The sequence below is a fragment of the Sus scrofa genome, chromosome 3 (genome assembly GCF_054392235.1).
Source record: "Sus scrofa isolate SSC_HxYL_T2T_F1_AM1 chromosome 3, Sscrofa_HxYL_maternal_Yorkshire_Landrace_v2.0, whole genome shotgun sequence".
Lineage (NCBI taxonomy): Eukaryota > Metazoa > Chordata > Mammalia > Artiodactyla > Suidae > Sus > Sus scrofa.
In genome coordinates, this window is record NC_139385.1 from 124,767,196 (window position 1) to 124,792,486 (window position 25,291).

At 57.8% G+C, this 25,291-nt stretch overlaps 1 protein-coding gene and 1 pseudogene across 9 annotated transcripts in view; both read left to right on the forward strand.

Annotated features, from left to right (window-relative positions):
* OTOF (otoferlin) overlaps positions 1-25,291 on the forward strand; it is a 107,363-nt gene that overhangs the window by 69,719 nt on the left and 12,353 nt on the right. For 4 of the 9 annotated variants that reach the window (XM_085016141.1, XM_085016136.1, XM_085016137.1 and 1 more), the window contains 24 exons: positions 2,813-2,944; positions 8,603-8,665; positions 9,073-9,157; positions 11,213-11,372; positions 12,255-12,441; positions 12,850-13,036; positions 14,935-15,158; positions 15,585-15,693; positions 16,241-16,421; positions 16,553-16,673; positions 17,233-17,333; positions 17,465-17,555; positions 17,713-17,829; positions 18,102-18,254; positions 18,583-18,772; positions 18,852-18,976; positions 20,195-20,329; positions 21,011-21,172; positions 21,378-21,497; positions 22,004-22,165; positions 22,277-22,439; positions 22,873-23,003; positions 24,647-24,676; positions 25,075-25,206. In XM_085016141.1, the coding sequence (XP_084872267.1) occupies positions 2,813-2,944; positions 8,603-8,665; positions 9,073-9,157; positions 11,213-11,372; positions 12,255-12,441; positions 12,850-13,036; positions 14,935-15,158; positions 15,585-15,693; positions 16,241-16,421; positions 16,553-16,673; positions 17,233-17,333; positions 17,465-17,555; positions 17,713-17,829; positions 18,102-18,254; positions 18,583-18,772; positions 18,852-18,976; positions 20,195-20,329; positions 21,011-21,172; positions 21,378-21,497; positions 22,004-22,165; positions 22,277-22,439; positions 22,873-23,003; positions 24,647-24,676; positions 25,075-25,206 (3,261 nt within the window). Of the gene's footprint in view, positions 1-2,328; positions 2,406-2,812; positions 2,945-8,602; positions 8,666-9,072; positions 9,158-11,212; positions 11,373-12,254; positions 12,442-12,849; positions 13,037-14,934; positions 15,159-15,584; positions 15,694-16,240; positions 16,422-16,552; positions 16,674-17,232; positions 17,334-17,464; positions 17,556-17,712; positions 17,830-18,101; positions 18,255-18,582; positions 18,773-18,851; positions 18,977-20,194; positions 20,330-21,010; positions 21,173-21,377; positions 21,498-22,003; positions 22,166-22,276; positions 22,440-22,872; positions 23,004-24,646; positions 24,677-25,074; positions 25,207-25,291 lie in introns of those variants that run through there. The other 5 variants (XM_085016139.1, XM_021087729.2, XM_085016138.1 and 2 more) reach the window with 2 other exon arrangements.
* LOC146404917 (ubiquitin-ribosomal protein eS31 fusion protein pseudogene) lies at positions 19,042-19,987 on the forward strand (annotated as a pseudogene).

The following is a 25,291-nucleotide window of genomic DNA, read 5'->3' on the forward strand; positions in this document are numbered from 1 at the left end:
AAAAGGCCAAGTCCTCTCCTGATGAAGAATGGAAGGGAGAGGTGGCTCATCCCCTTCTTCAGCTTATTTTTTTAAATTTCGAGGCCAAGTGATGCATTTCTCCTCCATAGAGCCCCCCGGTAGGGGGAGGGGCAGCAGGCATGGCCTTCCCCTCCCCCACCAGCCCCCCACAGCCACCTCTGTTGTACACTCTTGGGGTAGCCCTCAGGCCACCCTTCCCCCAGCAAGGAGCACCCTCTGGAGCCTCTTCCTCTGCCCCACCCTTTTCTCCTTTCAGCCCTCTGCCCTTCTCCCCAATCTGCCTCCTACCTCTTGGGTGTCAAAGCTTCTAACCAGGGTTATCCACCATCGTTGGCTCTGCTCAGTGGAGGAAGGTGGAAACTCTGGTCCTGAAAAGGAACTGAGGGCAAAAGGCTACCATTAGGGCTGGGCCTCCGGATGAAAAAAAAAAAAACATAAAATCCAGCCAACTGCACTCATTGGGAAGCTTAATCTCTTGACAGCATATCTTTGGTGCCTTATTATGCCTGTCAAAGTTGTGTCCATCTGGAGTTACAGAAAGTCTCTCTCTCTCTCTCTCTCTTTTTTTTTTTTTTTGATGGAAATGCAGGGATGGGTTAGCTGCCTAACCCTAAAGGCAGGGGAGGAAATGAGATTAAAAAATATATATATATTTTGTATAAAAATTTCATAGAGGTTGAAACTCTATAAACTACTATGCAAAGAATGTTTTGGAAGGGGAGTTCCCATTGTGGCTCAGTGGAAACAGATCCGACAAGTATCCACGAGGATGTGGGTTGAATCCCTGGCCCCACTCAGTGGGTTAAGGATCTGGTGTTGCTGCAAGCTGTGGTGTAGGTCGAAGATGTGGCTCGGGTCCAGCATTGCTGTGGCTGTGCTGCAGGCTGGCAGCTGCAGCTCTGATTGGACCCCTAGCCTGAGAACTTCCATATGCCGCAGGTACGGCCCTAAAAAAAAAAAAAAAAAAAAAAAAAAAAAAGAATATTCTAGAAGGGCTTCTAGTGTCTGTTTACTCTTAGCGGTGAGCTTCTCAGAGCTTTCTCCATTTCTGCTCCCTGAAGAAACAGTGATTGTTGAACTTCTTCAGAGCTCCAGATTCTCAGCTCCATTCCCTTCAAAATTTCAAGTTCCACATAGAATTGGTTGCTTTCGTAGCTCGTGTTACTTCAATTAGTAAAGTTTCAGTTTCCAGCTCTATGTATTTTCTTGGCAACGTCCTCGTTGGCCTGGGAATTTGTTTTTTAAACATCGTTAGTTTTGATGTGTTCTTGGCCTTTGGAATATTTTTAAGACTTTGATGGACACCGTGAATGATAATTTTCATGATTATTCTTTTTGTGAAAAGGGAAAATAAAATCTCTTGAGTAAAATCATATTTAGCAGTCGCCTCAAAGCACAACAAGGAAAATTGCAACTCTCCCAGATGAGAAGCATCGAAAGCCACTCGCACGGTTTCATTAGAAGAGGGTGCTGAGGGACGTGCTAACACTAGCTCGGCCTAGGCTATTTTGTTAAAATTCAAGTTCAAGAGACTTAAATGAAGCAATATTAAGCATCGTACATGCCCTGACCTGCTTGGGGCACCAGCCACTTAGCCGAAGGTAAATTCTATTTGAGGAGCCATTTATAACAAGAGCACACATTTTCTAGACCTTTCTACTGTTTGTAAAGCACTTTGATGCACATTACCTCATGCAGGCTTTACAAAAACTTTTGCCAGGCGGGATAGTGATACCTCCTTATAGCTGAGAAAACAGGCTCAGTGAGCCTGCACTAGCTCACTGGCTCTCACGCCTAGTAATTAATGTGTCGGGTCTGGGGCTCCGTGTCATTCCAGCAGCCCTAAGTCTGCCCCTTCCTGTTTATCCTGGCCACCCTGATGGAACCCAACGCCCCCAAATCCGAAGCAAGAACTGATGGCTTAACATGAGGGTTAAGGAAAAGTATGCGCATGCGCACTCTATCGAGCACACGCACGCACACACACACACCCCTCTGTCTCTGACTCTATCTCTCTGCCTCCACCCCCACCCCGTGTATATGCAAATGTTTGTTGAATGAATAAACGACTGAAAAAGGGCTTCCCAGTAGAGAAGTAAGATTCTGGGGAGCTGGACGCCACTGAAAAGACACAGAATGCACACAACATACAAGCTTCAAGGCAGAAAGGGTGGCTTGGGTTAACACCAAAGCCTCACTGGGCATCCAGACAAGGAAATTAAGCAAAAGAGGGAAAACCAGGAATGTGGAAAGGGGGCCAAATTCCAGAAATGAAGAAGAGATATCACAGGCCTGCAGGCTTAAAATGAGAAATGCTGGAGCAGAAAATTAAATGCACGTTAGTGGAGACTTAGCTTAATTCCTGAGTGCACAAAAGCTGGGAGGTGGGTTTGCAGCCCTCTGTGGGGCCAGGCCAGTGATGCGGGAAAGAGCTCGGAGCACTTGGAATCACCTGGGAGCTTTACAAATAACTGCGGCCGGGCCCCACTCCTCCCACCCCCTCCCAGGAGATTGGATTCGGTTGGTCTGGAGTGTGGCCGGGGCCTCAGAGTCTTTAACCGCCGCCCTCCCCCTCCCACCAATAACTGGGGCGGGGGGTGGGGGGGGGCACACCGACCTGGAGGCAAATGAGGAAAGATCCTGGGGTCAGTGACAGGTTCGAGGCAGTGCTCAGACTGGCACCCAAGTCCAGTGCCGGCTCCCTGCACCCTCCAGCCGACCCGACTCCAGCAGGACCGGCTCCCAGGCTCACGGTTCTCCCTCTCGCACCTTCCCCCTCACCTGCCCGCAGGTCAGCATCACAGTGATCGAGGCGCGGCAGCTGGTGGGCTTGAACATGGACCCCGTGGTGTGTGTGGAGGTGGGCGACGACAAGAAGTACACGTCCATGAAGGAGTCCACGAACTGCCCCTACTACAACGAGGTCAGTGTCCGGGGCCTGCGGCGGGGGAGGGGCCTCCCATCTGTGGCAGAGGCTGAGCCCGGGTTCCCATCGGGCCCGACAGGAGAAGTCAGCGGTCAAGGGACGCAAAGGGCTCCCAGCCAGGGCGACCTTGGCCTACCCTTGACATCCCCCAGCATGCCGATGCCGAGGCCTTGGAACCCCCATCTAGATCCCAGCCTGAGCCCGGCCTGGCCGGGGGCCGTCCTGGGAAAGGAACACAGCGCCAGATCCTGCTGCGCAGCTCCCCACGGTGTTTCCCGGGCCAGAGCCCCGGGGCAGGGCCACGTCCTTCCAGCCCGGCCTGTGATGGCACCAGCGCCATGAGTGAGCACTTGCTGTGTGCTGGACACGCTTCTAAATGCTTTAGGGGCCTCATCTCTTCTCACTCTGCCACCTGTCAGAAGTTATCACCGTCAGTCCCATTAGACACAGGGACATGGAGGCTCCTGGAGAAGCACCTGGCCCAGGTGCTGCGTGGCAGCGTGAGTGCTGTGTGGGCACGCTCTCCGCTCAGCCACCTTCATGGGCGCCTGAACGTCTGTGGGGTCCTTCTAGACCGCTGGCTGCGCTGCTTGGGGAGTGAGAGAGAATGGGTCCAGTCTTCACGGCTGTTGATTGCAGCTGTTGGTGGCCACGTCGGGGTTAAAGGACCTCCGTGAACCTCTAGATCAGTCTCTGCATCTTACAGAGGTGGAGACCGAGGTCACAGTGTGAGAAGGGCAGAGAGCACCGAGTACCGTAGACAGACCAGGGCCCAGACAGGCTAGCCTCCGCCCAGCGCCCTATCTGCCACCGTGGATGGGACCCCCAGACCCAGCATCGTGACTCTGGACCCCAGGGAGGGACCCGTCTTCATCAGCTCTGGGGGAGGCTGTCCCTCAGATGCCTGGGCACACATCAGACAAACCCAGAAGTAGTCACTGACCTGGGCATCCCGGCCCTTCCTCCCCTGGAGGGACCTCCAGTCTGCTTCTCCCAGTGGCTCCAGGGAGGGTCTCCAGGCTGGCCCACGGCACCCTGCATCTCAGTGTCTCTCCTGGGGGTGGTGAGGGCTGAGGGCGCCATCCGCTCCCTGGGAAGGGTATCTCTTGGGCAACTGTGGAGGCCCCAGCTGTGCCCCTTCAGGAAGAAAAGCCAGGCATACCTCTGCCCTTCACGGGGACTCAGGCCAAGGCCCAGGCCTGGTGGAAGTCTCCTAAACAACCACAGATGGACCCTGTTCTCACAGCTGGTCGCCACTGGCCCACCAGGCTGGGACACCCCCCTTCAGAACCCCCCTGAGCCCCATGTGGCAACCATCCAGGAGTCAGGAAATTCAGGCTCCACACCTCTGACCTTATGTCAGGACACATCCCTGACCAGAAAAGCCTCTGGCCTGGATAAGATCTGTTTTTCCCTAACAGATATGGAGTCAGGGCCCCATGGCCTTCCATGGTCATCTGAGAGTGGAGAAGCCATGTTTGGCTGATTGAAGGGCTCACCTGGCACCAGGCCCACCCCCTCATGTTTCATTCCAGTGTTTCCCAAGGAAACAGTGGTTCTCCCCAGCAAACTCCTCCTCACCCTGCATTGCCCAGCTCGGATGTCCTTGCACTCAGCAGGCTTCCCTGCACTCTCTAGGTCAGGGGTCAGGGCCTTCTGCTCTCTCTGACAATAACTTCCTGGAGTTGCAGTTGGTCCTTTGTGTCCGACCCGGGAGGCTCCTGGCCTGCCTCGCTGTAGCCAGACCCAGGGCCCGCCACGTGCCTGGGGGGCTTTGGTAATCCTTTGCTGAATGGATTCTTACCCCATTGAAGAAACACACATGCCCTGGGCATCGGTTGGGCACCAGGTTCATGCTGACAACATGGGGGCTGCAGACAGGGCATCTCCTAGTTCCAGTCTAGAAACCATTTGCCAAACTCTGCATTTATAGCCACTAAAACAATGTATTCCACTCATCTTTGGACCATCTTAAATTTGTATCTAATCGCATTTTTTATCTTTTTCACAAACCTGAGTAACTCTGATTTGTTCCATTTCTATTTCCTCTAAACCAGATTTTCTCAAACTCCACCCTGTGGCGGAGTTCTTTGCTGAGGGGACTGCCCTGTGCACTGTAGGATGCTGAACAGCACCCCTGGCTTCTCCCCTCGACCCAAGAATAGCCACCAAGAACTTTCCAGACATTGCCAAATGCCCCCTGGGAGGGTAAAATCTCTCCTAGTCGAGAACCAGCACTCTGAACCATCTTCCCATGATGCCTCCCAATGCCAAAGCTAGAATTTTCTTTCCCTTCCCTTCCTCTTCCTTTTATAACATCCCTCTGGTCCAAAGGGTGTAATGCTTCCAGCTCATCCTGAGTTGATGGGAACCTGCCTCTGGCGCCACTAACCACAATAAAGGGAGGTGAGAACAATCAACAGCACTTAGATTCCTAATTGATTGCAAAAGGGAAATATGCTCAGGAAATACAAGGAACATGAGCACAGACAGCTCAGAGCTCTAGCTTAACTGACTCACTGTCTTAGGGCTGATGCAGCTCTGCGGCACCTGGCCTGGCCTTGACCCTGGACCTGTCTTCATGTGAAGGGAGACTCACAGCAACCTGACCGTCCACAGATCAGGCCACGCCCCCTTCCTTCTCTGTGGGTGCATCTTCCTTCTGCCTGAACTGCCTCTCCCCTTTGCCTTGGCTCCTTCTCTCTCCACCTCCCAAAAAATCCAGCGTTACATCATCCACTCAACATCACCACCTCTGCCTTTGTTTTTCTTTTGCCTCCTCCTTTACCTATAAGGCATTTTACTCTAGCATATTCTAAGCATAACTGTGAAAAACCATTATGCTGAAGGGCAGAAACTAGAAGCTTATCAGCTATCCATCCACCCATCCATCCACCCATCCATCCGTCCACCCATCTATCCATTTATTCATCCATCCTTCCATCCATGTATCCATCCATCCATCCATCATCCATCCATCCATCTATCCATCCATCATCCATCCATCCATCTATCCATCCATCCTTCCATCCATCCATCCATCTATCCATCCATCCATCTATCCATCCATCCATCTATCCATCCATCCATCCATCATCCATCCATCCATCCATCCATCCATCTATCCATCCATCTATCCATCCATCCATCTATCCATCCATCCATCTATCTATCCATCCATCCATCCATCCATCCATCTATCCATCCATCTATCCATCCATCCATCCATCTATCCATCCATCCATCTATCCATCCATCCATCCATCCATCCATCCATCCATCCATCTATCCATCCATCTATCCATCCATCCATCATCCATCCATCCATCTATCCATCCATCCATCCATCCATCCATCCATCCATCTATCCATCCATCCATCCATCCATCCATCTATCCATCCATCTTTCCATCCATCCACCCATCCATCCATCCATCCATCCATCCATCCATCTATCCACCCATCCATCCATCCATCCATCCATCATACATCCATCCATCTATCCATCCATCCTTCCATCCATCCATCCATCTATCCATCCATCTATCCATCCATCCATCTATCCATCCATCCATCTATCCATCCATCCTTCCATCATCCATCCATCCATCTATCCATCCATCCTTCCATCCATCCATCCATCTATCCATCCATCCATCTATCTATCCATCCATCCATCTATCCATCCATCCGTCTATCCATCCATCCATCCATCTGTCCATCTAGCTCTGCCTTTCCTCAGTCCCACGTACCTCCAAGTGATCATCATTTCCTCCAGTTATTTCTGCTTCCCATCTTTACTGAAACTGCCCTCTTCCAGCCATCAAGGACCTTGCTGTCCCTAAGTTCAACATCCACCATTGTCCCCTCTCCCTTGACTGCCCAGGTCCTTCCATCCTCTTGCCACCCATGCCCTGGGGACCTCTTGTGTCACTCTCCTCTTGCTCTCTCCTCCTCCAGCCCCTCTCCTCACCACCTTTCTTGGCATCACTCCCTCTGCTCATTGCTGAAATGCTGCTCCTTCTTGGAGCCCTGGCCTGGGCCTGCTTCTTCCTCCTCTCCCTGGGTACCTCCCCAGTCCCAAGGTGTCAGTTACCATCTGAGTGTCTGTGTGCCTGCCCCACTGGCCTCTCCAGAGCTCCAGTCCCCCCATGGCCAGCACCACCCGGGCACAGTGCTGGCACAGGTAGCAGTTGGTATTTATTGTGCAGTGACCACGTGCACACCTGGCTTGAATGCTCGACCCAGGTCATTTCACTCAGATTCACAACCACGCCTCCCAGCAGCATAGTGACTGGTGCCCCGAGCGGTTCCACATGGCGGCGCTGGATCGTTATGCTCACATCACAGAGGCCTAAACTGAAGCTCAGGAAAGGAAGCGATGGCCCCAACAGTGAAAGCTCACTCTTTCCAGCTCTGAGGCTGACACTTGTACCCACAGTGATCTAGTGCGAGCCTCCAGCAGCTGCAAGCAGATTCTTCTCATTTACTCCAAGCACTTCAGCAACTTTTCTTCCTTCTCCCTCCTCACAAGTTCTCCACAGCAGTGGGCCCTCTGCTCCCTGCCCACACCTGCATTCCCAGCGCCCACACACCCAGGCCGGGACAGAGAGGAGGGCACTGCCATGGCGAGGGGCAGCTCCCAGCCTGAGAGGACAGGTCCTGCCTGCATCATGTGTATGGAGAGCAGACTAAGTTCATCAGTTCCAAGTTCTCAGGCTCACCTTATTTTACTTTTAAACACCCCCGAGGGAGTTCCCCTTGTGGCTCAGCAGGTTAAGAACCCGAGTAGTGGAGTTCCCATCATGGCGCAGTGGTTAACGAATCTGACTAGGAACCATGAGGTTGTGGGTTCAATCCCTGGCCTCGCTCAGTGGATTAAGGATTGGGTGTTGCCGTGAGCTGTGGTGTAGGTCGCAGATGCAGCTCAGATCCCACATTGCTGTGGCTCTGGCAAAGGCCGGCGGCTACAGATCCGATTAAATCCCTAGCCTAGGAACCTCCGTATGCTGTGAGTGCAGCCCTAGAAAAGATGAAAAGACAAAAAAAAAAAAAAAAAAAAAACCCCAACTGATATCCATAAGGATATGGGTTCGATCCCTGGCCTTGCTCAGCAGGTTAAGGGTCCAGTGTTGCTGTGGTGGCAGATGTGGCTTGGATCTGGCTGTGGCTGTGGCATAGGCCAGCAGCTGCAGCTCCAATTCCACCCCTAGCCTGGGAACTTCCACATGGTGCAGGTGTGGCCGCAAAAAGCAAAAACAAAACAAAACAAAATAAAAAACCTTCCAAACTTGGGGTGCCTCTCCTAGGCAGTATCAAGGTTTCATGGTGATGTCTGTGGGGCCCATGTAGCCACAGTACATCCTACAGTATCACGTATATTTCATCAAGTCCCCTAACAGGACCCTAAGGTGGGTGTCATTACCCCCTTTGGACGGCTCAGGAAGCTGAGGTCCAGAAGATGTGTTGCTCAGGGCCACACGTCTCCCAGCTGTCCCAGGGTCAGGAGGGACCAGTGGTTACCCCTCCTGCTCATCCAAACTTCGGAGCTCAGAGGAGATGGCTGGGGTGCAGACCGGTGCTGCCAGGAGGGTGGGGCCCGGCCCGTAGCCTCTGCCTGCCGGCTGACAGCAGGTCTGGGTCCTTCCCTCTCAGTACTTCGTCTTCGACTTCCACGTCTCTCCTGATGTCATGTTCGACAAGATCATCAAGATCTCGGTGAGTGGGGAGCAGCCCCTGGCAGGTGGGGCTCTTAGCGGAAACTGTACTTTTGTGCAGACTTGAAAAGAGCGCCCCCTCTCGGCGGGCCAACCGTAAAAAGACAGACCCGCACCCACACACACAGCCGGGCAAGCAGGGCACCGGCTGGATTTGGGCCCCTCTCGCCCCATTAGCCACATGCTTCTTTAGAGTGTACAAGCTGCCCCCCCACACCTGGCAGGCAGCAAAACACCACTCGGCCTCAGAGAGCCACCCCTGCCCTGCTAGCTGCCCTCCTGCTTCACTGTGACGCTCAGGTCCCCAGAAAGAGTGAGGTGGCGCCACTATCCGCCAGCCCTTCCCCGCCCCACGGAAAGCCTCAGCCCTGTCCAGCCTGACTCGTGGTTGCTTGTTCTTCCTGGAAGGTCATTCACTCCAAGAACCTGCTGCGCAGCGGCACCCTCGTGGGCTCCTTCAAAATGGACGTGGGGACCGTGTACTCGCAGCCAGGTGAGTGGCTGCACGGCCGGCGGTATCGGTGCATGCGGCTCTGAGAGCGCGGGGCATGCGGTCCTTCCCGCCCCGGCGGGCCCTGGGCTCAGCTTGGCTGGGACCCTCAACCCGGCTGGGGCCTTGAGTGCACACAGCCTTCAGGTGAGCAGAGCCATGGGTGACCCGCCTGCATACAAATGCACTGACTCCCTGGGCCCCTGCGGGGTGGGCAGCGTCGCCCCTTTTACAGTTGGGGAGCCTGGGCCTCAGAGAAGCACCGGGGCTTCCCCAGTCACCCAGCTGCTCTGCAGTGAAGTCAGGCTGTGAGACTCCAGAGACCCTGCGGAGCCACCTTCTCCTCCACGCCACATGCAGGGTGGCTCAGAGGGTCGCTGAGCCTGGGGAACACTCTCATCCACCAGCAAGGGACCGTCAAGTCAAGGGACCCAGGTCTGCTCAGCAGCTCGGTGGGAACGCTTGAGCCAGTGCTTTGTGGGGTGGGCGAGGGACCCCCAAAGAGTGGCCCAGAGGGCTGGTGAGGGTTGGGCCAGGAAGATAAGGTGCCTCAGACAAACCGCGCTAACTACACGGGCCCCATCCGTGTCCCCGAAGTGAACCTGCCACTGAGGGTGTAGTAATGACCCCACCAGGCCCTTTGACAGTGACAACACGATTTCACCCAGATGGTCCCCTTTGACCGTCACAAAACAGTGAGGGAGCCATCAGCATTCCTTCCCATTCTACGGATGAGATAAATGAGGCCAAGAGAAGTTGTGTCTTGGAGGTGCCACTAAACTATTAGGTTGAACAAATTGGCAATTCCTTATGACTCAGCCTAGTCGACACCCGGCTGGTGCACATTATAACTGTGACTCAGACCAGGAAATCTAAGACCAAAATCCAAGATTATACACGTCAGAGTTCCCGTCATGGCTCAGTGGTAACAAACCCAGCTAGTATCCATCGGGATGCGGGTTCGATACCTGGCCTTGCTCAGTGGGTTGAGGATCCTGCATTGCCATGAGCTGTGGTGTAGGTCACAGATGTGGCTCAGATCCTGCATTGCTGTGACTGTGGCGGAGGCTGCAGCTATAGCTGCGATTGGACCCCTGGACTGGAAACGTGCATATGCCATGGGTGCAGCCAAAAAAATAAAAATAAAAATAAAAAAAGATCAGGATGAAAAGGCAGAGTCCCAGAGCTGCTGGGTCTTGAGTCTAAACCCAAAAGAGCAGAGAAGATTTTGTTTTCTGCACCAAGTGCAGGCTGCTGCAGAATATTCTGGGATGGGGGGCATTCCAAGCTCAAAGAACCGCAGTGACAAAGGTGCGGGGATATGAAACAGCAGTGGGAATTATTCATAGGAGAGTAAACAGCTTGGTCTGGCAGGAGCGCAGGGGCTGGAGGAATGGACATTGCGAGCTGGGGAGAGTGTATCAGGAGGCCCCCAGGAATGCTGAGGCCTGTGGTCTTTCCCCCAAGTAAGGGAACCTCGGGCGCTTTGACATGGGGAACGAGGGAGTTCCCGTCGTGGAGCAGTCAAAACAAGTCTGACTAGAATCCATGGGGACGAGGGTTCAGTCCTCGGCCACGCTCAATGGGTTGGGGATCTGGCATTGCCGCGAGCAATGGTGTAGGTCACAGATGTGGTTTGGATCCTACTTGCTGTGGCAGTGGTGTAGGCCAGCAGCTATAGCTGCAATTCGACCCCAAGCCTGGAAACTTCCATATGCCGTGGGTGCAGCCCTAAAAAAGCAACAAAAAGTGATGGGGCAGCCACGGGGAGGCTGACTGCAGGGGTGGGGCGGGAGGGCTTTGGGCAGAGAAACGGACCAGGAGGCTCTCGAAGCCACACCACACGCCTGGGTGTGTGACCAGGGCCAGACCTTGCCTCGGTCGCCCTTGCTTGGGGACCTCTGTCTCCCTATCCCAGAGGCAGGCAGAGCTGTGGCCCCAGGATCGGGACCTGATGGCGTGGGCTCCAGGGGCCAAGAAGGCGCTTGGCTCTGGGCTCCACGGCCTGCCCGAGGCAGGGGTCCGTGGGTGCAGCATGGGTGCCCCTGGCCATTGCAGAGCACCAGTTCCACCACAAGTGGGCCATCCTGTCGGACCCCGACGACATCTCTGCGGGGCTGAAGGGCTACGTGAAGTGTGACGTCGCCGTGGTGGGCAAGGGGGACAACATCAAGACGCCCCACAAGGCCAACGAGACGGATGAGGATGACATCGAGGGGTGAGGCGCCCCTCTTCCCCAGCCCCTGGAGACCTGGTCCAGCCCTTCCCGGGCCACCAAGGGAGCCCCCGGGGTGGACTTGGCCCAGAGATGCCACCCTCCACCTTCCTCTCCCTGGGAGGACCGAGGTCAGGCAGCCTCGGTGTCCGCAGGCTCGTGGGACAGAAAGGATGGGCGGGGTTCACGGAAGACAGGCAGGGGTGACAGTGCTCTGCCATCCAGACCTCTGACTGTGACAAATTGGGAACAAAAGAGCCGAGCCCCAGAGCTGCTGAGTCTTGAGTCTAAACCCAGAAGAGCAGAGAGATTTTGTCTTCCGTACCAAGTGCAGGCTGCTGCAAAATAGTCTGGGACTTTGAATTCAGTGCGAAAAAGTGCAGGATCTAGTGAGTCACGCCTTCCAGGGGCCAGGGAGGGGGAGTGGTGGCCACTTGGGAGGTTTTCGTGGAGGAGACAAAAGATGTGACCCAAAGCTGAGAAAAGCGGATGATGTCACTAAGATGGGTCTCCCACCCCACAGTTGACAAAGTACTCGTATATTTTAACCTATCTGAGCCTTATCATACTCCTGAGAGGTGGGTGGGGTTTGGTTTGTTTATTGGTTTGTTTTCTGCACCCACAGCATACAGGAGTTCCTGGCTGAGGGAGGTGGGTGTTATTGTTCCCTTCTTGAAGGTGAGGAAATGAAGGCTTAGAGAGATGAGATTTGCCCAGGATCCCATGCGAGAGCAGGTGCCATAAGCTCAGGTGTCTTTAGTCCTAGTGCGGCCCTTCTCAGCCGTGCTTGACACTTTTCGTCCCGGGCGCCAGGGGTAAGGAGATGCCGGGCAGGATGGGGGGCCCAGGCCTGGCCCCCACAGCCCTGGCTGTACGTGCCGGCAGGAACTTGCTGCTCCCCGAGGGGGTGCCGCCGGAACGCCAGTGGGCCCGGTTCTATGTGAAAATCTACCGAGCAGAGGGGCTGCCCCGCATGAACACCAGCCTGATGGCCAACGTGAAGAAGGCGTTCATCGGTGAGAACAAGGACCTGGTCGACCCCTACGTGCAAGTCTTCTTTGCCGGCCAGAAGGTATGGGGGTGCAGGGTGCAGGGGGCTGGGGCGGAGGATGACCGGCACAAGGGTGTAGGGGGATGGGCGTGGGGCCAAAATCAGAAGCCAGGAGCTTTGGTCACCTTGGTGCATTCATCTCTGGAAGGGAGGGCGCGCCAGCTCAGAGGGGCTGGAGGGGAGGCCGGGCCGGGCCTTAGGGAGTCCTCCCTGCCTCCAGATCACAGACACCAAAAGCAGAGGGGGTCACTGAGCTTGAGAGGCTGGGGCGGTGCAGAGTGAGGCGATGAGCACACGCACGTAGACACACCACCCACTGCATGCCACGTGTACACGCGAAGGCACATGACACATACAAACACACACACAGGCACACACGTGCCCATGCCTGCACGCACACAAACCCTAACCCTGGCCCCCTCCCACCAGGGCAAGACGTCGGTGCAGAAAAGCAGCTATGAGCCACTGTGGAATGAGCAGGTGGTCTTTACAGACCTGTTCCCCCCGCTCTGCAAGCGCTTGAAGGTACAGATCCGGGACTCAGACAAGGTCAACGACGTGGCCATCGGCACCCACTTCATTGACCTGCGCAAGATTTCCAACGATGGAGACAAAGGTCAGTGGTGGGGGCTGGACTGGGAGGCGGGGCTGAAGGCTGGAGTCAATGAAACCCCCCCACACCGCCACCCCCTGCACTCGGCCTGAAGGGCACGGAGCATGCGCAGGGGCTGCCGCAGCCCTGGCCTCAAGAGAGGTGGGGAAGTTCTGACTATGGCTCAGCAGTAACTCACCCAACTTGTATCCATGAGGATGCGGGGTCGAGCCCTGGCCCTGCTCAGTGGGTTAGGGATGCGGTGTTGCTGTGAGCTGTGGTGCAGGTCGCAGATGTGGCTTGGATCCCACATTACTGAGGCTGTGGTGTAGGCCGGCAGCTGCAGCTCCGATTCAACCCCTAGCCTGGGAACCTCCATATGCCACCAGTGTGGCCCTATGAAAGAACAAAAAAAAGGAAAAGAGGTGGAGACTCATGGCTCAGGTCCACACGGAGCTGCCTGGGCCTGCCTGAGCCAGGCCACCGGGATTTGAACCCCAGTTCTGACAGTTAGAAGCTGCGTGACCTTGGTGCCCGTTTTCCCACCTGTGAAATGAAAATAATAGAGATTGTGTATGTACGTATGTTTACATACCTGTTACATGTATTATGTGTACTGCTGCCATAGCACCTCTCTGCAGACTTGTGGGGACTGGTGGGGACGGAGCCCTCCTGGCACCTGGGCACTGAGATGGGTACCAGGGATCCAGAGCAAGGAAGGAATCCATCCCATGCTTGGGGTGCTCACTAAGGGGGACGGAGACAGATGTGCTGCCAGATGCTCAAAGCTTGAGGCAGAAAGTGCAAAAGGCCACAGAGTGTATGGTTCCATTTGTATGAAATGTCCGGAATAGGCAAGTCCCTAAAGATAGAAAGTAGAGAGATGGGAGATTCCGTTGTGGCTCAGTGGTTAACAAATCCGACTAGTATCCATGAGGACTCAGGTTCGATCCCCGGCTTTGCTCAGTGGGTTAAGGATCTGGCATTGCCGTGAGCTGGGGTATAGGCCGGCAGCTACAGCTCTGATTCAGCCCCTGGCCTGGGAACTTCCATATGCCGTGGGTGTGGCCCTAAAAAGACAAGAAAAGAAAAGAAAAGAAAGTAGAGAAATGGTTGCAGGGGGTTGGGGGGTGGGCAGGGCAGCTGAGACAAACTGCTCAAAAGGTACAGGGTTTCTTTTGAGGGGAATGAAAATGTCCTGGGTAGTCGAACAACATTGTGAAGACACTAAAAGCCACTGAAATGCATACTTGAAAGTGGTGAATTTATGTTACATGATGTATATCTCAATTTTTTTTAATTATGTACTGTTTTTTATAAACGAGGCAGACCAAAACCCAGACCAAACACATAAGGCAGAACTGGATCCGTGCCACACACGAGACATTACAAATCCCAATGGGAGAAAAACAGTTGGGACTAGGAATTAGGAGGGCTTCGTGGAGGAAGCCCTGTAATAGAAGGAAGCTGTAATAGGCCAAGGCGAAGTGGGAGGCGCTTCAGGGAGGAGGGAAGGGGCCTGCAGAAGCAGAGTGAGACCCTGGGGGCCCGCAGGTCTGCACAGGTGACAAAGGGCCCGAGGCCAGGCTGAGGAGCTGGGGAGGTGCTGGGGTATGTCCTTCCAGTAGCTTGTAAGGCAGCCCCTGTAACAAGCACTGGGAGGCCAGGAGCATGACTTTGCTGCCCAGAAATGGATGTGGGGTGTCGGGGGAGCAGCACAGGCAGCTCAGGCCCTGCTGAGAACAAGCAGACACACGAAGGCCACCGCACAGCCCCCGCCACGGGCCCTCTCCTGCCTCAGACCTTGGGCCGAGCAAGGCATGTGGTCCTCGGCTCAGGAACCAGGAGGTGCAGACCAGGAGCCCCCCCACAGCGGTTCCTCCACCGAGTGAGCCCCTCCACCCTCTGCCCCCGGCCCGCAGGCTTCCTGCCCACGCTGGGCCCCGCCTGGGTGAACATGTACGGCTCCACACGCAACTACACGCTGCTGGACGAGCACCAGGACCTGAACGAGGGCCTGGGCGAAGGCGTGTCCTTCCGCGCCCGCCTCATGCTGGGCCTGGCTGTGGAGATCCTGGACACCTCCAACCCCGAGCTCACCAGCTCCACGGAGGTGCAGCTGGAGCAGACTACTCCTGTCTCCGAGGTGAGGCCCCCCGCTCAGCGCCCTTCCCGCCACAGCCACCTGCCTGCCACGGGGGGCCGGACCCCAGGATGAAGCCTCCCTCCCCAGGAAGCAGGGCCCCACTCGGTCCCCCAGCAGGACCTCTGTCCCTTGCCACTGCCTGTGCCCGGGCTCTGCCCGGGGAGCCCATGGTGGAACCTCGTGTCTGCCCCGTTCCTGGCTGTGGCTGTCTTCGAGTTGGACAGAGCAGCCCTTCCTCCAGGGACATGCGGGCCGGAGGGAGAAAAGAATTGGGCCTTCGGGGCCTGGCCTCCTAGCTCCACAGCTGGGTGGGATGCTGCCGACCCTCAGCCCCCAGGGCCCGTCTGTGAAGGGGAGGCGGAGGCCTGGCCCCAGGCCCAGCATCCCCGTTAAACTTGGGGGTGGGGTGAACCGCCTCCTCCACAGAGCTGCACGGGGAAAACGGAAGAATTCTTTCTGTTCGGAGCCTTCCTGGAAGCCTCAATGATTGACCGGAAAAACGGAGACAAGCCCATCACCTTTGAGGTCACCATAGGTGAGAGCTGGGCATGCAGAGGGCCGTCAGGCCTGGGGGCTACAGGGAGGTAACCGCCAGGCCCGGCCCCTGGTCCTGGGGGAGGGGCGCTTGGACCACTTCCCGCACCTGCTGTCTGGCGCCCCCGCCCCACCAAGGCCTGGGCTGTACTTGGGACATGGGAGTGGGGGTGGGAAGAAGCCCTCCCTGCAGAAGGGAGCGAGGCCCTCAGGCGGCTGGAGAGGAGACAGTGGCAGTCAGGCCACATCCTGGGCCTGACCTTGAACGCAGTAGCCATCAGGGCTCCTCTTAAGATCTCTGCAAGAGAGGGGACGTGGGCCCTTCCTCTGGCTAGTGTTCTGTCGTGTCTGTCCCCAGCACCTGCTCCATCCTCTGACTTCCTCTCCTCCTTCCCACGAACCCCTGGATTAGGGGCAGGGGCGGGGCAGCTGGTGGGAAAAGGATTCTGGGCCCTTGTGTGTACACACACACACAGACACACACACACAGACACACACACACACACACACACACACACACACACACACGAGTCCCCTTCTGCCTCCAGGCAACTATGGCAACGAAGTCGACGGCCTATCACGACCCCAGCGGCCTAAGCCCCGGAAGGAACCCGGGGACGAGGAGGAAGTCGATCTGATCCAGAACTCGAGTGACGACGAGCCGGACGAGGGCGGGGACCTGGCCTCAGTCTCCTCCACCCCGCCCATGCGGCCCCAGATCACCGACAGGTGGGCCAGGCGGGACAGAGAGTCCTGGGAGGCCCTGCCTGCTGCCTTCCATCCCCTCGTGGTCTGCCCACCGCCAGCCTCCCTGGGTGCCCAGTCCTCAACCCCTCACCCGCTCCCCCCAACCCCCACAGGAACTACTTCCATCTGCCCTACCTGGAGCGCAAGCCCTGCATCTACATCAAGAGCTGGTGGCCGGACCAGCGCCGCCGTCTCTACAACGCCAACATCATGGACCACATCGCAGACAAGCTGGTCAGGGCCCGGCCAGGGGCGGGAGGGAAAAGGTGGAGGGGGCTGTGCTTCCGAGGGCCTCGTCCAGCTCGGACACCTCCCCTGCAGCACACAAGGCCTCTCTGTCCAGCAGCCTGCCGTCGAGGTGGGGGAGGGACAGTCGGAATGTCCCAGGAGCACTGGAGGGCCCGAGGGCTCCCTGGAGTGGGTGGAGTCTGGGAATCCTGGCCCATCCAGTCCTGCCTGTCCCTGGAGGCGGCTGGCCAACCCCGCTGTCTCTGGCCTGCACGCCCCCACCCCCTGCATCTAGCCCTGAGTTCTGTCCAGCCCCTGTGAGTCCACCAGGACCCCAGACTCAGGGCCCGGAGGTGGCTTCTTCCTTTAGGAACCGAAGACTCACGAACATGAAGGCTTCCAGGTTCTCCAAACAGAACTTGGAAAATCGGTAGTTTTCTTACGACGGCAGGACACTCGGAGATGGCATTCATGGGAGGTCACAGGGCACCAGCCCCTCAACCCCCTGATGAAGGGGACAGATATTTAGGGAGTCTGAGGGGGGGCTCACACTCCTGGTTCACAGGAAGAAGGCCTGAATGATGTGCAGGAGATGATCAAAACGGAGAAGTCCTACCCGGAGCGACGACTGCGGGGCGTCCTGGAGGAGCTGAGCTGTGGCTGCTAGTGAGCTGCAGGGCTGCCCATGGGGCGGAAGCAGGGGTGGGGCTAGAGGGTGGCAGAGAAGGAGGCATCTATCTGCAGGCCTCCTGCTGGTGGGTGGGCTCTGCTCAGCCCTGCTCACACCACCCCCCCAGCCGCTTCCTCTCCCTCGCGGACAAGGACCAGGGCCACTCATCCCGCACCAGGCTAGACCGGGAGCGCCTCAAGTCCTGCATGCGGGAGCTGGTGAGGACGCAGCTGGACCACACCGGGGGCGGAGGGAGGGTCTGGAGGCCAAAAGTGAAACCAAGTTGGGGCGGTCGGGGGACACCCGTCTCTGAAGTCATAGCCCCTCCCTCATGGGTCATGACCTGAACCCCACTTTCACCCCTGACCCTGGCAGGAGAGCATGGGGCAGCAGGCAAAGACCCTGCGGGCACAGGTGAAGCGGCACACGCTGCGGGACAAGCTGAGGCTGTGCCAGAACTTCCTACAGAAGCTGCGCTTCCTGGCAGACGAGGTGTGCCCCCTGTTGGCACGTCCAGAGCGGGCGCCAGCCCCCAGCCAGAGTGACCCGAGGCAGCTGCACCAGAAGGGCTGGTCCAGACCCCCCGGGAGGCCCCTCCCACTCTGACAGCCACTGGGGGGACAGGGGTGACCCAGCCTTTCACCCTTCGCGTGTTCTTCCCACTGGATCGGTGGGAGGAGAAGGAAGACTCAGCGCTGGGGGTCCCGGGTCCAGGTCTGGCCGAGAGGCGGGCCCCCTCCCTCACTGGCCCCGCCCCGCCGCAGCCCCAGCACAGCATCCCCGATGTCTTCATCTGGATGATGAGCAACAACAAGCGCATCGCCTACGCCCGGGTGCCCTCCAAGGACCTGCTCTTCTCCGTCGTGGAGGAGGAGCTGGGCAAGGACTGCGCCAAGGTCAAGACGCTCTTCCTCAAGGTGCAGGAAGCGGAGCGAGATTAGAGGGTGGAGGGGCTGGGGTGCGGGCTTCTTTCAAGGGGTCAGGGTTCCCCATGGCGGGAGCAGCACCTGCACCCCTGGGTCTATCAGGCCGAGCTGACCAAGCGCTCAGAGAAGAGTTGGAGAGAATTGGGGGAGGGGTCCCCAGACTGCCCATCCCCTCTGCACAGTGTTCCCCGCCCCACAGCCCAGTGGGGTGGCTGCAGAGGGCGCGGGGGACCCTCTGACCACAGCCTCCACCAGCCCCCTGCCCCTTCCTCACCCCATGGGCTCCTGCAGCTGACCCCGCACCTCCACCCCCACCCAGCTGCCCGGGAAACGGGGCTTTGGCTCGGCGGGCTGGACGGTGCAGGCCAAGCTGGAGCTCTACCTGTGGCTGGGCCTCAGCAAGCAGCGCAAGGACTTCCTGTGCGGTCTGCCCTGCGGCTTCGAGGAGGTCAAGGCGGCCCAGGGCCTCGGCCTGCCCTCCTTCCCCCCCATCAGCCTGGTCTACACCAGTGAGTGAGGACTCCTGGGCCAGGGGCGGGTGCTGGTGGGACTGCCCATTCCCAGAACCTCAGCCTGCTTTTTCCGCAGAGAAGCAGGCCTTCCAGCTCCGCGCCCACATGTACCAGGCTCGCAGCCTCTTTGCCGCCGACAGCAGCGGCCTCTCGGACCCCTTTGCCCGTGTTTTCTTCATCAACCAGAGTCAGTGCACAGAGGTGAGAGCCAGGGGGCGGCGGGAGTGGCTCTGGCTTTGAGAGCACTGTGGGGGGCTGTGAGCTCCATGGACCTGGAGAAACAGATCAGCCAGGACCCCGGACCCTTAGAGGGGAACCTTGCAATAACTGCAGGGCTGGGCCACACTGGTGGAAGCTTTCATTGTGGTTACGCTCAGCACAGAAGACAGGGACAACACTGCGGCGGGGGAGCAGGGGCAGACCTCACATTAGCCTCATTTGAAGACTCCCACAAGCTTTCGGATCTGCCAGGATGCCGCTATTTTGAAGACCTTACGGCCAAGACCACCAATCTCAAAGTCGAACCCTCGGATGCAATAGAAAAGGAAACGACCAAGACCCAGGAGACGGCAGGAATTCCTCCTGAGCGGCAAAGACCGATCTTTTGCTGACAAGCAACCGGAAGATGGACATACTGTGTCTGAATACAACATTCAGAAGGAGGAGTTCCCGTCGTGGCGCAGTGGCTAATGAATCCGACTAGGAACCATGAGGTTGCGGATTTGATCCCTGGCCTCGCTCAGTGGGTTAAGGATCTGGCGTTGCCGTAAGTTGTGGTGTAGGTTGCAAATGCGGCTCGGATCCTGCATTGCTGTGTGGCTCTGGCAGAGGCTGGCGGCTACAGCTCCGATTCGACCCCTAGCCTGGGAACCTCCATATGCTGCAGGAGCGGCCCAAGAAAAGGCCAAAAAGACCAAAAAAAAAAAAAAAAAAAACCTTCAGAAGGAGTCCACTCTTCATCTTGTAGTGAGACGTCGAGAGAAGGAAGAAGTCTTGCACCATTCCCAAAAAGAGCAGCAGAGGAGAAAGAAGGTTAAGCTGGCTGTCCTGAAATATGACACGGGGGATGAGAACGGCAAAATTAGTCCTCTTCCTTGGCAGCGCCCTTCAGGTGAATGCGGTGCCGGAGTTTTTCCAGCCAGCCACTTTGACAGACATTATTGTGGCACATACTATCTGACCTATTGTTTCAACAAATCCGAAGACAAGTAATTGTTTATTGGTTAATAAAAGACATGAACTAATGAACTAACCAAAAAAAAAAAAAAAAAGATTCCCACAAGATTCCCACACACACACACACACACACACACACACACACCAGTCCCCCAGGAGCCACAAGGATGAGCGGTGACTCCCGCTCATGTATCTGCCCACCTAGCACCACTCGTTACCTGTCTCCCCCGCCCCTCGCTGCAGGTGCTGAATGAGACCCTGTGCCCCACCTGGGACCAGATGCTGGTGTTCGACAACCTGGAGCTCTATGGCGAAGCCCACGAGTTGCGGGACGATCCCCCCATCATTGTCATCGAGATCTATGACCAGGACACCATGGTATAGGCTTGGCACCAGGGACTAACCCCCGCTCCCCTCACTGCACCTGCGCTGGTGGCCACCTCCCCGGGCCACCCCACAGCCCCTTGGCCAGGGTGCTTGCTGGGAAGCTGGGATTCCGGGCTGCTGACCAGGCCGTCCAGGAGGCCCCATTGTCTCCTGTCATGTCACACAGCCCGACCCCTTCCCAGTACTGTGGGCCTCTGGGGCTTCAGAGAGGAGAGAGGCTGGGGCGTCCCCACCACCCGACACAGACAGACCAAACCAGGCCCAGGTGTTCCAGAAAGGCCTGTTGTCCCCAACCTAGCGGGTCCCCCCCCACCCCCACCGCACCTACCACAGTCAGCAACAGCCTCATAACTCTCCCTGGGAGCTCGGGTATCGGGGGTGGAGGATTGGAGTGACCCCTCCAGAGCTGGGGGGCCACTTACTATAAGCCACCATAGCTACTGCAGCACCCCAGGTGAGTACTAGAGGTAGGAACAGCTATTTCTAGTCCTGCGTGTGCCATTCACTGCCCGCACGGCCAGGAGCCAGCCCAAGGCTGGGTTTCCCCATCTATAAAAAGGGGTGCTCACACCTGCCGCTGCGTGGGCTATGGTGGACCGAGTGAGATCCCTGGTGTGAATGTGCTTCGTAAATTCAAACACTGAGAGGCCACCTCGCTGTTGGTCACATCAGGGCAAAGCCGACTTCATGGGCCGGACCTTCGCCAAGCCCCTGGTGAAGATGGCAGACGAGGCGTACTGTCCGCCCCGATTCCCGCCCCAGCTCGAGTACTACCAGATCTACCGCGGCAACGCCACGGCTGGGGACCTGCTGGCTGCTTTTGAGCTGCTGCAGGTGGGGCCGCAGGGAGGAGGGGGCCGGGCCAGGGACCTCTCTTCTCCCCATCCTGCTGTGAGGCCTGTCGGGACTGAGGTTGGGGCATGGTTCTTGGGGACCTGGGCTGTTCGCCTTGCTGATCACATTGCTGGTAATTCTGGGGAGAGAGAGCGCCCTCTCCCCAGGCTCCCCAGGAGGTGACACTGTGTCTCCCTCCCCCTAGATTGGGCCGGCAGGGAAGGCCGACCTGCCGCCCATCAATGGCCCGGTGGACATGGACCGAGGTCCCATCATGCCTGTGCCCGTGGGTATCCGGCCTGTGCTCAGCAAGTACCGGATCGAGGTGTGTGAAGACGCTGCTCGGCCCCTCCCGTCGGTGCCCTGAACACGCCCTGCTCTGCTCTGCTTCCTGGCCCGCCTCACTCTCTCTCCATCAGGGGTCATACGCACACATTACGCTGTTAGCATCAAACTCCAGGGTCTTCAGCAACCTCAGGCCACACCTTGTTTTTGAGATAAGGATGCAGAAGGCCCCAGAAGAAGTGACTGGCCCAAAGTCACACCCGGGAGCCAGCAGCAGACCCAGGCTCCCACCTGCCCATTGCCTGCCCCTTCTGCACTGGGTCACCCTACCACGGTTCGGGACCTTTCCTGGCCCTATCGTCCGCCCCACACCCACCCTCAACCTGCAGCCCCTTCAGGACACCTGCCCCTCTTCGGGTCTCCGGGCCCTCCTGGTGCATGGCCCACCCCCCCAACACACACATCCCCCCACCCCCACCCCCATCCACAGCTAGCGCCCTTGACTGAGGGACTGTCCTCATCCCCCACCTGCCCTGCCCCACACAGGTGCTGTTCTGGGGCCTGCGGGACCTGAAGCGGGTGAACCTGGCCCAGGTGGACCGGCCGCGAGTGGACATCGAGTGTGCAGGGAAGGGGGTGCAGTCGTCCCTGATCCATAATTATAAGAAGAACCCCAACTTCAACACCCTCGTCAAGTGGTTTGAAGTGGTGGGTGCGGGCCTGGGCATGGATGGGCAGAGCTGAGTGCAGCGGGTGCAGCCGGCGTGGCCGGTGCCTCCGCCCCTTCCCTGGGCTCAGACTCCCTGGCCCTGCGCCCAGGACCTCCCCGAGAACGAGCTCCTGCACCCGCCCTTGAACATCCGCGTGGTGGACTGCCGGGCCTTCGGCCGCTACACCCTGGTCGGCTCCCACGCCGTCAGCTCCCTGCGGCGCTTCATCTACCGGCCCCCGGACCGCTCGGCCCCCAACTGGAACACCTCGGGTACGGCCGCACCCCGAGGCCCCCAGAGGGGCTCGGGCCCAGGCCAAGTGGCTTCCTCCTCGAGGGTGTCCCCACGTGGGAGTTGGGGAGGAAGGCGGCCCCGGGGCTACCCAAAGGCTAGAGCCGGAAAGGACCGGCCGTCCTTAGATCTAAGGAAGCAAAACCGGCCTCCTTGGCCAGTTCTTGGAGAGCCCCAGGCCCTCTGTCCCGGCCTCCACTGTGTCATTCGGCGCATCTCCCCTCCTCGCCAGCTCGCCTCCTCCGTCGCCTCGTGCCCATTCTTTCTTCTCAGCTGTCCCATGCCTCCCTCTCCCATCAGAAGGCTCCAGAGTCAGCGCCAGGCCTCCGGTCCTCCTGGCCACCCCTGACTCTCCCTGTTTCTCCTGCTCCCTCGCCCCCGTCTGTCTTTCCGTCTGTCCATCTCTCTATCCAGGCAGGCTCCCCCAGGGCTGCCGCGTGCTGTACAAGGCGGGCCGCCCCTCTCGCCCCGCAGGGGAGGTCGTGGTGAACATGGAGCCAGAGGTGCCCGTCAAGAAGCTGGAGACCATGGTGCAGCTGGACGCGGTAAGGCGCCTGGGGTCCGTCCTGCACTGGCCGTGGTCGTGTAACTGCAGGTGACACCTTCCCAGAGCGGGGCCGCTCCACCCCGAGACAACACATTAAGTCATTCCTCCGGCTTGTGACGGGCCAGGGCTGACCCTGATGGCCTGTGCACACAGCCCCAGCCTAGACGAGACTCAATCCTGCGTGCATGTGTGTGTGTGTGTGTGCAGGTGTACACACGTATACGAACACATGGTGCACAGGCATGAGACCCAGAGAGAGCAGCAACTGCGGGAAGTGTTAGCCTGAGGTTATTTTTATTCCAGCAAACAGCACCAAAGGCAGTGGATTCCTTGTGCAAAAGCCAGTGTTTTTTCCAGAAGGCCCCTGGTTTTCCTTCCCAGCCATTCCCACACAACCCTCCCCCAGCCCGGGGTGGGGCAGGAGTGCTAGGTGGCAACTCCTTCTTCCTCCTGGCTTTGGGACTGGGGCTGCTTGTCTCCCAGAGCGAGGTGGTCACCTGGGTGTTCGGATGCAGAGAGAGTGTCTGCAGGGGAGGGCAGGATGGAGGCCGCCTGGAACGGGCCCTCCCAGAGTCCAGACAGGACAGAGGCGCAGGAAGCGGGCTTTCTCCCCAGCACTGTCTCCAAATCCCAGTCCTGGCCTCGTGCTTCACGCAGCCTGGGGCGTCTCCTAGCTTCTGAGATCTGAGCTGGGGCCGAAAGGATCTTTCTTTCCCCCCTTGATCCTGGTCCCCAAAGAGTCCCAGCCAACCAGCTGAGTTGGCGCGGGCCATGGCTCTCCGAAAGGGGAGCAGCCTGGGCCCGGTGCCTGGCCCGCAGTCCTGGGATGGCACTGCCAGGGTCTCCAGGGATGCACCTGGAGATGCCACATCCCTTCGGCTCCCAGGCTCCCCAGCTCCTCCCTGAGGAGCCTCGTCCTTCTGGGCAGGGAGCGGGGGGGAGACCCCTCATTTCAGGCCATCAGTGAACAAACAGAATGGCACAGACCTGTGCTTTCCTGTCACCCCCAGGCCCTGGGCTCTGGTGGGGCCATTTTCACCAGGCTCCTCTTCAGCTGTCTAATTGTGTGTCTACCTGATGGTGAAGGTGCTTGCCATTCATCTAGCCAACATCACCGCATGTCGTCTCCCACGCGCCCTGTCAGCTTCCCCCCGCCCCCGCAACCCCGACACCGCCTGCCCATTGCAACCATCTGGGGAATTTGCAACTAACCTGGCACCCAGGACCCCCTTGTGGACTCAGTGGATCCCCGCAAATGACCATGTTTAAAAGCCTCCAGTAGGGAGTTCCCTGGTGGCTCAGTGGGTTAAGGACCTGGCATTGTCACTGCTCTGGCCTAGAAACTTCGGCATGCCGAGGTTGTGGCCCAAAAATTAAAAATAAAAAAAAATTAAAATTAAATAAAAGCCCCCAGTAATTCCAATATGCAGCCAGGTCTGCAAACCACCGCCCTGGAAGATCTGAGGAAACGTCTTCGAGGCAGACCTTCCTCAGACTCAGAACTGGCCTTGTGAGCACAAGCACTCCCACTCACACAGGCAGCGTCCTGCGTGAGCTCCCTCTCCTCCACTTTCCCGGGTTGCCTGTCACTTCCGGCCCCAGGGGCTAAGCCTGTCCTCGCCTCCTTGGTTCCCTCTGCAGACTTCCGACGCCGTCGTCAAGGTGGATGTGGTGAGTGTGGAGACCCTCAGGGGGCTCTGGGAAGAGAGGACCCTCCCCTACACAGGCTATCAGGCAGGGGAGCAGCACTGGGGACTGGGTCACCCGCAGCCCCTGACGGTCCCAGCAGCACACCCCTCCAAAGGTCAGAGGGGAACTCCTGGGTGCTAATTCCACTTGGCTGGTGGCTCACGTGGGCAGGTCATGACCCTCTCTGGGCCGTGGCACCCACTTCCACAAAACAAAGCTCTCCCCGTTGGCTTTGGTGGCTCCACAGAACCTTCTGGAGCCCAGGGGTTCCCAGAAGCAGACGGTCAGGAGGGATGGGGGTCTCTGAGATTGCCCAGGGCTCCAAGAATGGCCAGGGCGCAGGGACGTAAGCAGGACTCTGGACCTGGCCAACCCTCCAGGCTGACGAGGAGAAGGAGAGGAAGAAGAAGAAGAAAAAGGGCAGCTCCGAAGAGCCAGAGGAGGAGGAGCCGGATGAGAGCATGCTGGACTGGTGGTCCAAGTACTTCGCCTCCATCGATACCATGAAGGAGGTGAGGGCCTGGGCGTGGGGGAGGGGGGCCAAGGAGGGACGAGCTGGGAGAGGAGACCCCAACTCCACATCAGACCCTCCTGTCC